Below are 9,924 nucleotides of genomic sequence, written 5' to 3'. Positions count from 1 at the left end.
AGTATCTGTTGTCCTTAACTCGGTCTAATGTGGGATTAGTAAAGACTAAAGAGAACAATGTGACCAAAGGCGCCTCCTCACTAATTCAATAACAAGCTTAGCTTCACCACAGGAGAAAATATTCCAGACTTGTTTACACCTAAAGAAAACCACCCATCGAGGTTATATTTAGCAAAAAAAAGATGACCAACACTTATTTATATGAAATGATGAGGCGATCCACTCTGAAATAACCAAATTGAAAGATTTTTTTTTTTTTTATTATTACAAATGGTTTTCTTAGTTCTACCGATGGCTGCTGCTGGGTTTCACTGGTGTATGTTGTGGTTATTCTGCACCGTGGTGGAGAGAAGAAGCCATGTTTTGGTTCAGGCACTTGGACTTCTTCCTCACTGGCTGCAGCTCGCACAGGCCTGCAGGCCGTTCTCGTTGCAGGAAGTGCACTTGAGGGCTTTGAAGGAATCCGTGAAGCAGTTGCGAAACACGGACATCTTACTGCCATGGCACGTTGGGCACGGGATGAAGGCAAAGCCCCCACAGCTCTGGCACGTTTGGGGGTGCTGTACTCTCTGGAAAAAAAGGATAATTTATCATCATTTATCTATTTTTTTTTTTTTACCAATTGTTTCATGATTATTCAGTAGGTACTGTACATTTTTAGTTTTATCAGATAAATACATTTTGAGATATGGCCAAAAAAGGTTTCAGGGTTTTAGTTTATTTGTACAAAATACAAAAATTATGGAAAAGGTGGTGAAATGGGATTTTAAGAACCACAGAAATTGGTTAAAAGGTGCAAATTAGAGTGGCCGAAAACGTACAGAAAAAGGTTTAAAAGGGTCAATATTGGCTTAAAAGTGGCAGAAATGTGGGAGGGGTGGTACAGTAATTTAAAAAGTACCAACAATCAGTTTAAACTGGCATTTAATGGGCATGACAAATCGTGAATGTGGTTAAATTGACAAAAAAAAAAAAGCATGAATTATGGTGAAAAGAGGATAAAAGTGACAATAATGGGTCAACATATGAAACATTAGGTGGGAAAGGTGGTGGAAAGGGTTTATAAGTACCTAAAAGTGATGAAAGTTGGTCAAAACACGGTATGTTTGGTGTAGTTGCAGAAAAAGGTTAAAAATAAGCAAAATTGGGTTAAAATTTTTCAAAACATATTAGTTTCTTGAAGGTATCTGGAATTATACCACATGGGAAACTGAAATTTAGTATAGTAACCCAGCTCCACCTACTCTCTCAGAATATATAGAATAAATAAAAGATCTGCTATACATCCTATCTGGTGGTGGACATGCTAGCTCCTCAAAATTGGATGAGTTTGTTGGGGTTTGAGCGTGTCCATGTTTGGTCCTTCAGGAAACAACTTTGCATATGTCTCAGCTCCCTGTAATTTAGTCAGCTTTGAGCTATGTACATAGACTGTTCACATCACTAATGATTAGTCACATATATCTATTGGTTGTTGGGCGACAATGTCTGGAAATCCGAAAAAGGACTTTTTACTTTTTTCATTGGCTCATAACTGCATGTGGGGATGTAAAATTTGTTGACATGACATGGAATGACCCATATATAAACTTTGTGTCAGGACTTATGTTTTTTTAATTTGCTTATTTTGAAAATTCTCCTAATTAAAATTCTAGTTGCTGCATTATCAAAGATTAATGCACAAATAAAGCCATGTAAATCTGACTGAATAATGAAACAGATTCAGATTTCTTTGAAAACACCAAACAGATTTCACCGCTACCTCTGTGCTCATAAATGCATATACTGCTGTGCTGCTGATAACAAGTTATAGACCGATTTAGCATGTGCATGACCTTTTAGAGCAGCGTGCATTTTAAACAGCCTGCAGTAACTGGTTTGCATGATTTTTAAATGTCACCGTGCAGCTTTGTACAGTGGGTTTCATGTTGGGAGATGAGCTGATCCGCTGATTTCAGCATTTCCTTTGAAATGTTGATGTTTCCGTCTGAAACTAAAGTACTTTGGACACAGTGTGCCGTGCTAGTGTGTTGAAAACAAATGGAGTTCGCAGCAGAATCCATAACAACTTCTTTATTATTAATGACGGCCTATTGACGTACAGGCAATTTATTTTACATCCTACTGTTCAGATGGTTTATTGATGACAGGAACTGAGTGCTCGGTTTACTGTGAATGCCTTGAAGGTAACACAAACGCATCATTTGTAATTGTTACCATATTATAAAAGTCATTAGGCCAATAATGGCCATTCAGTCATTTATTTTTTCTGATCACCAATTGATTAGATTTCTTTGGTGCACCCTAAAAAAAAAATCCACAGACCTCAATTTTTGTCAGAAGATCTTGGAGTTCTCCAGACTCATTCATGCCAAGTATTTTCTCAGCGCCCTGTGAAGAAAATTCAACATCAATGTTCATTTTATTGACAAAAAAATGTCGTCATAGTTTTTGTCAACTATAACTGTAACTAAACTACGACTACTTGAAAAAAAAAAAAAAAACAAACGAGAATGAAAACTAAATTAAAATGTAGTTATTTTTGTCGACAAACTAAACTATAATGCTCAGATGGAACAAAATCCAATCCCAACTAAACATGTTCATTTTGATTTAGTTTTAGTCGTAGTCTTTTAAGTAAAATGCAACTTAGTTTTAGTGAACATTTAGACATTAGGGGTTGCATTCCTAAAGATTCTTAGTGCAAAGAATTGTTCCTAGTGGCTAAATTCTAAGAAAGTTCTTAGAATCATGACGTGTTCTTAGAATTTCCTCTAAAAGTAGAGTTGATCCTAGTAAAGATTAGATATTCCTAAAGAATCTTGACTCCTAAGGTGAGATCTGTTAAGAGGACTTTTAAGCGGCTTAGGAGTTCCCCAAGCAGGCGACAAAATGGCGAACGGAAGAGGCAGGAGAGATATTCTCCGAACACTGGATGACAGTGAACTAATGAAACGCTACAGATTGGATCGTGCAGGAATCATGTTTGTGGTTGATGCACTTATTTCTCCAACCCAACTCATTTATGGACGTCGCAGGGTTCCCCGGTGTTGTGTAATCGATGGGACACATGTCTGAATAATTGCACTGTCAGAAGATGAAGCCGTCTTTGTGAACAGGAAGAGATTTCACAGCATCAATGTTCAACTTGTTAATGCTGACTATAAGGTTTTGGACATTGTTGCTAAATGGCCAGGCTCAACACGTGATGCCAGAATGTTCTCTGAGAGTGGCCTCAGACAGCTTTTTGAGGAACATCACAGTATGTGTCAGCCAACTGCCACTTGTTAGTGGACAGTGGCTACTCATGCAAACCATGGCTCCTATCCCCTTACCTCCAGCCGTGCCAAGAGCTGCAACTAAACTACAACAGATAACCCAAACAATATAGAATTACGCATGGAAATACAATGTGAGCAGCACGTTGGAGAATCCTGGTAGTTTGTTTGTTTCCGGCAAATAATGTACATTTTGATTGTCTGTATTAACCCAATAACCAATATTTAGGCATTTAAATAACTTTGCCAGCAGGTGTATGTAAGTAAGTGGTATATCGCTCACCTGTGAATGAACAGTCACGTTTGTGTGCGGCAATCTCCTCTTTTGCTTTTGAATGCAACACATACTGTACCACCGCTTCCCACAATCCCCACTTGTCCGTACAACCAGTGGAAAGGAGGCATTTATCTGTTGTGCTATAGTTTCCCATGCTTGCTTCTTGGCGTGTACTGTGACACTGGGGCCAAATGTGTCTCTCAAAACACTTTTATGCTCATTGAGCCAGAAGCAAACACTGTTCCTCTGTCCAGTTGGGTTTCCTTGTTCTTTTTCGTCTCCATTGCTGTTCACTGGTCTGTGGTAGATTTGAAAGCCAACCAACACTGCTTCTAATAGGCCGGTCAGCAATCAGACATCGATGTCTTTGAGCAAGAATGGCAATTCATATAAGCAAATAAATATAACTATCACTATTTGAATACTGTGCAAGTGGACCTAAGTTTTGACACATTTTGTAGGATCATTTTAAAGTATAGCTTACTATTCATTTAAGAGAATTTCTTTTATGTGAAATATTATTTACAGTCTTCATAAGATTAGATTCTATGATTAAGTTTATCAATTTGAGGGTCCATCCTTTGCCCATTATTATCACCAAAAGTATATTTTGTGATCAACTAATCACAGCTTTTGAAATGATGACTCATACCTTGCAACGGGGTTAACCACACCTCTTATCTTAGAAAAGAGTTTCTGTTCATTCCTTGCTCAGAGTTCTCTGAGAATCACTCCTAAGCCAAGACTCCTTGCTGGGAATGTTTAGGTTAAGTTAGGAGTAACTGAATACATGAGTCTACTCAGTTATAGTGTAGTTTTAGTCAACTAAATGACATTAAGATTTTAGTCGACTAAATCTGTTACATATAGTCGACTATGTGTGTCATTCTAAAGATTAAATTAGAATTGATCAACCTGATATGTGATGGTATTAATGTTTGTAAACACACACAGACAGATTTGATGTGATCAATGAGACCAAATGATCACGAATTCTGATTGGATTTAGTTTAAGTCTCATGTGACAAAATTATAGCTTAGTATTTACTAGTTGACAAAAATATAAATATATTTTGACAGTTTATCAACATGTGATTTTTAAAAAAAACTTATAGTCTAGTTATTGTCACTTTTAGTCGACAAAATTAACAATGCAACTACGGTAAGTTTCTTTTTTGGAGGGTATCCAATCAAAACTCCTTTTTTATGTAGAAGGCGGGACCATCCTTAATGCCATCCCATATCAGGTTGATAAATGGTAATTGACTCTTTAGAAAATGCATCAACTCTTATTGTTTTTGTTGACGATCTGTAACAGATTTAGTCGACTAAAATCCTAATATCATTCAGTTGACTAAAACTAGACTATAACTGAAATCGTTCTGATGACTAAGTTGCATTTTAGTCAAAAGACTACAACTGAAACTAAATGAAAATGTGCTTTCAAAATTAAAACCAGTGTCTGTTTCAACCACCATTAAAGCTAAAACACTCTACATACAGTACATCCCATAATGACAATGAGGTAAACACTTCTGACCCCAAGGTAGTGTCCATCGATGAACACGACTGGTAATGAAGGAGGTTCAACCACACGTCTGCACCGCTCCTCCAGCTCCTTCCCGTACTCGCTGTCCAGGGCGATGTTCTTCTCCACAAACTTGACCCGGTGGTTTTGGAAGATCTTCCTGACCAGTTCACAACGCTCAAAGGTGGTCCGCACCACTCGGAAACTGGTGGTGTAGATCACTATCCGCCCGAACTCCAGAGACAGCATCATCTGTTGAGAGGAGGAGAGTTGAACTAGAAACTACATTTACTCACATTCTGAGTGTATAAATACATCACAATATCTAAGGATACAGTCTGTGTCGGATAACAAATGCAATCAGATGGGAACGAAAAGGACATTACAAGCACTTCCAGACAGTCTTACATTCATCAGTTGGGACCAGAAGAAGAAGAAAATCAAGGCTGTGTTCGAAATGGCACACTACAAACTCAATTAGTTTATACTGTCTACTTTATACTATAATTATGGTTAGGATGACCGTTCCCACTCCCATTTCAAACCTACAACGACAAAAACCTGAAACACACTAAGGTTAAATATCTGCATTGATTCGCCACCTTTGAAAGTTTTGAAAACATTTTAAATGAGAAAGTGACCAAGTAGAATATCAACATCATAATAATGCATCAGTTTGATATAGCGCTTTATCATAGACACTCAAAGTCGCTTTACAGAATTAAGGCATTATTCTTTCACTCCACACTTAGTGGTGGTAAACTACTGTTGTAGCCACAGCTGCCCTGGGGCAGACTGACGGAAGCGAGGCTGCCATCGTGCGCCATCGGCCCCTCCGACCACCACCAACACTCACTCACACACTACATTCATACTAGGCAATGTAGGTGAAGTGCCTTGCCCAAGGGCACAATGACAGATCCCACTGGGTGACTGCCACCCCACTGTGTCAATCATGGATATGGACCCAGATCTAAAGAAACACTGGAAACAAAACTCAGACTGTGATTATTTTACGGAGACTGAATTAAATGTGGAAACCAAGAGTAAAAAAGGTCTGTCATTTATTCATTTCAATTGCTAGGTGGTGGGGTGATTAAGGATTACATTAAATTTAAATTCAAAGTGTTTATTGTCATATGTGCAGTTAGAAACACGTTTTCCTGTACAATGAAATTATTGCCTTGCTTATGAACTAAGATATAATAATGTGTTTATACAAGTTAAATCTAACAGTGGAAAATACAACACTGCCAAGAGAACTAACAACAGCTGGATTAACCTTGATGTAGAGACAAAACAAGCTGCAAACTTGTGTGTCCAAAAGAGACATTCCCGAGTGGTGACATTATGGATGAAAAGGGAAAAAACCTTCCAAACACCTTCGAAAGAGGAACTATTCTTGCACTGGAGGAATGCTAACAACGTCTGGCAGGGAACAAGGCCAACACGAACAACGATAGAGAGGAGGAGGAATAAAAATTAAAAAAGGCAACACTGACTACAGATGAGAATACACAAAAAAGGACTGTTCAGAACAACTCAAGAATGTTTGACCAGAGAGACATGTAAACCCATGTAAATTTGCGATGGTAAAACAGGGGACGGGACCCAGATAAGCAAACTGCTTCTCTCGTCTCTTTTTTCGGCATGTACAAAAAAAAAAAAAAAAAGTGAATGTGACCATGTCGGAAATAAACTGAATAAATAAATAAATAAAAGAAGATATGTGACTTTTAGCTTGAAGCTGCTCCCAGGACGATTTTACGTTCCACTTGCAATGCATCATGGGGCAGTTGAGTATGACTAGTGTGACCACTATGCATTCTTCAAAAATGTCCTGATATATATACATTTGGGTTTTTCTCGCTTACTCAATCTTTCCATACTATCTAATGTGAGCACACTACATACTCATTTTGATGAAAGAATTAGTACGTTGGTATGTTATTTCGAACAGAACCATCGACTGGGTTTATGAACACTCCTCCTGACTTATACCTCATCCTGTTCTGTACTTGGGTCTTCCACCACCACACCAACATTATTTATCCAACTGCTATTTTTTTGATAACTTTTTTCCCTTTCCAAAAAATAACATCCCGTAACAATATCGTCACACAGATCGATTACAGCACAGTCACATTTTCACAAATCACACACATACAGTTCTGAATCAAATCATGTAACCTGAGGGAACACGTGCAAACTCTTCATGACATCAGGGTTTCAGTATAAAGAGCACGAGTAGAGAGATGATGTATGAATGACTAATTGGTGACAAACATAGATGGACTATGGTTAATCTGGATACTCCTATCAACCTAAACTAGCGCGCATGTTTTTGGATGCTGGGAGGAGACGGGAACACCTTGAAGAAACTCACAGGGAGAACAAGCAAACTCGTCCCAGTTTGCAAGAAGAGTCACTAAAGCAGTGTTTTCAACCTTGGGGTTTTTTTAAATTAAAATGCAACACAATCATAAACAACTGTGTTCTATACTTTCACTTTCTCAAATCTGAGATGCCACAATTTGTCACTAATCCTCGCTACTCTGCATTTGTAAAAGTGTAACAAACGTGATCTAAAATGAATTATAGAAAGAAAAAGTCTTTGGGGTCACCCGAAAATTGTGATATCGAAATGGGGTCACAAACCAAAAAAGATTTGCAACCACTAAAGGAAGCTTAAATCCATCCAAGATGAGGAGCAAAAATACTAATGATGGGGATTCACACTTTTTTTTTTTTTTACACAGCATAAGGTTTGAATCGTGGATTTATAAATTGATCTACATGGTTTTCTTAGTTAAAAATATCAAAGGTCTTTGTGGTTTACTCCCTTTTTCCTTAAACTGTTTATCTCAGAATTGAAATGCATCAGCAGCTGGTTGAATAAAATTTGTTTCGCTTTTTAAGATGTCAGGCATGTTTAGTTGTCTTTCATGGAAACCAAATTTCGTCAACCTATTTCCGAACAAACGGTTTCACCTTGAGATGGATTCAAATTTTCACCTCAAAGGAAAGATAATCTCTTCTAATGGAGATGAGAAGCTTTATCTGGCTGTGATGCAGCGCTGTTAGCTCCTTGTACTTTACAACAATAGTCTCCCTAATGTGACCTTATGTGTCACCTTTGTATCAGCAAAAAAAAGGGCAGAGTTACTCTGCAATAAACAAACGCTGCATTGTCCGGATACACTAGAAAGTTCTGGGAATTCATTAACCTGATTAGTTTCTCCTGTAACACTAAACAAAATGCATCATTAATCTTTAATTGTTCTCTATCCTTGTGTTCTATTATAAGCTTTTGTCTGATTTGCACAGCTTCCCCTTCCTGTTACTGGAACCATTATGGGCTTCTATCTAAGCAACAGGCGAACCATTAACTGATTCGGTATGTCTGGTTTGACCCATGTCTGATGGACTTACACTGTCGGAGGTGGAGAGGTTTTCAAAGAGCGTCTGACCTGCGCTGACTTTGTGTTTGACCCCTCTGACTGTGCCGTTCTTACTCAGGATGTTGACCCTCTTGGTGGTGAACATCCAGTCTTTGGTGCCCCCGGCGTAGAGAAGCAGCTGGTCTGGTTCGCTCCAGCCATCGTCCAACTCAGTCCTCACGTATCCAAGCAGGTGCCCGTGGACTTCTCCACTGGTGGAGGGTGTACTGGCTCGCTCTGCGTCAGAGCTACTGGTGCAGTCTGAGTCCACAGAGTCTGAAGGCCCCTCATCCTTGAACATCTCCTTCAGAACCCGGCCACTGTTGCCCGAAGCCACGCGGAACCTCACGCGCTTCTGAGGCTTCTCCTCACCCAAAGTCAGCATGGTCTCCTCCATTAGAACCCCTCTGCCATGTTACATGGTCCCCCCTAAAGTTCAGTCCAGCTCCTCGTCTCTGTTTCTGAGATAGACAGACAGCTCAGACACACTGTTTTGTTTCCCATGGATTACTCCCAGGTTTAATCCTCACTTGTTTGAACAGATCTAAAAATGACTAGGAGCCTGTAAGCTGTCTTACAGTCACACTCGCACAGCCGCTGAATAATACATGTATCGCCACCATGGCAACCCAGCAAACGCATCGCAAGTAAAGTGATAGTTGCCTTTGAAATATTCATCACAGTTTCACACAACTTTCAACAAAGCTTTGGCGGAGATGACGTCATAATAATCAGTTATCAACATTCACAAACTTCTGCATCAGAATATTTTCCCAAAATACAAGTTCATCTAATGATAAGGAACACTAACATACACATGGACTAACAGTTGTTTTCCATTAGAGGTTTATTCTCTCTGATACTGGAATACTTGGCTTACAGATGAGGAATATGGCCAATTTTGATGGAGACAACAATTTTGGGCAAATCAAGAATAAATTCAAAAAGTTGAGAATACAGTTGAAATATAACATCGAGACTAAAGCTGAAAACTCTACAGCAAAGAATAACCCTGTTTCAATAACTTGCAAGAATATATACTATTAAAGATGTGTAATTCTGTTAGTTTTTAAGAAAACCTTAAAAATTTAAAATGATCAAAGGTTACAATGAAATTTGATTGTTTTCAGTTCTTCAGTTTAAATAAAAGCATTTATTCATTCATTTCATTGAGCAATGGTACTGATAGTTTGTGGTGAATTTGTCTAAAAAATAGCCTGAAAAGGAACTCTGAACATTCCCGATTATTTTAATATTAATTGTTAAATCTTTCCGAGTGCCCCTGTTTAGAAATCACTGACCTAAAAAAAAACTCATTTTCTGAAAATGTGTTTAAAAAAAGGAGTTATCTGCTTTTGTCAATGAACTCTTTGTGTATATATACAAAGCAATATACATTAT

General features: G+C 38.3%; 1 protein-coding gene across 1 annotated transcript; it reads right to left on the bottom strand.

Moving 5' to 3' along the window:
• Positions 1-301: 301 nt before the first annotated feature.
• On the bottom strand, positions 302-9,101 carry grxcr1a (glutaredoxin and cysteine rich domain containing 1 a). Its single transcript, XM_028459002.1, has 4 exons — positions 8,516-9,101; positions 5,096-5,335; positions 2,326-2,391; positions 302-569 (listed from the first exon to the last, which is right to left on the bottom strand). Exons 1-4 carry the CDS (start codon positions 8,918-8,920, stop codon positions 390-392), a joined length of 891 nt encoding a protein of 296 aa, XP_028314803.1. The 5' UTR covers positions 8,921-9,101; the 3' UTR covers positions 302-389.
• Positions 9,102-9,924: the final 823 nt, after the last annotated feature.

This window comes from Gouania willdenowi, chromosome 10 (assembly GCF_900634775.1).
Source record: "Gouania willdenowi chromosome 10, fGouWil2.1, whole genome shotgun sequence".
Classification (NCBI taxonomy): domain Eukaryota; kingdom Metazoa; phylum Chordata; class Actinopteri; order Blenniiformes; family Gobiesocidae; genus Gouania; species Gouania willdenowi.
This window is presented reverse-complemented; position numbering and strand designations above follow the sequence as displayed.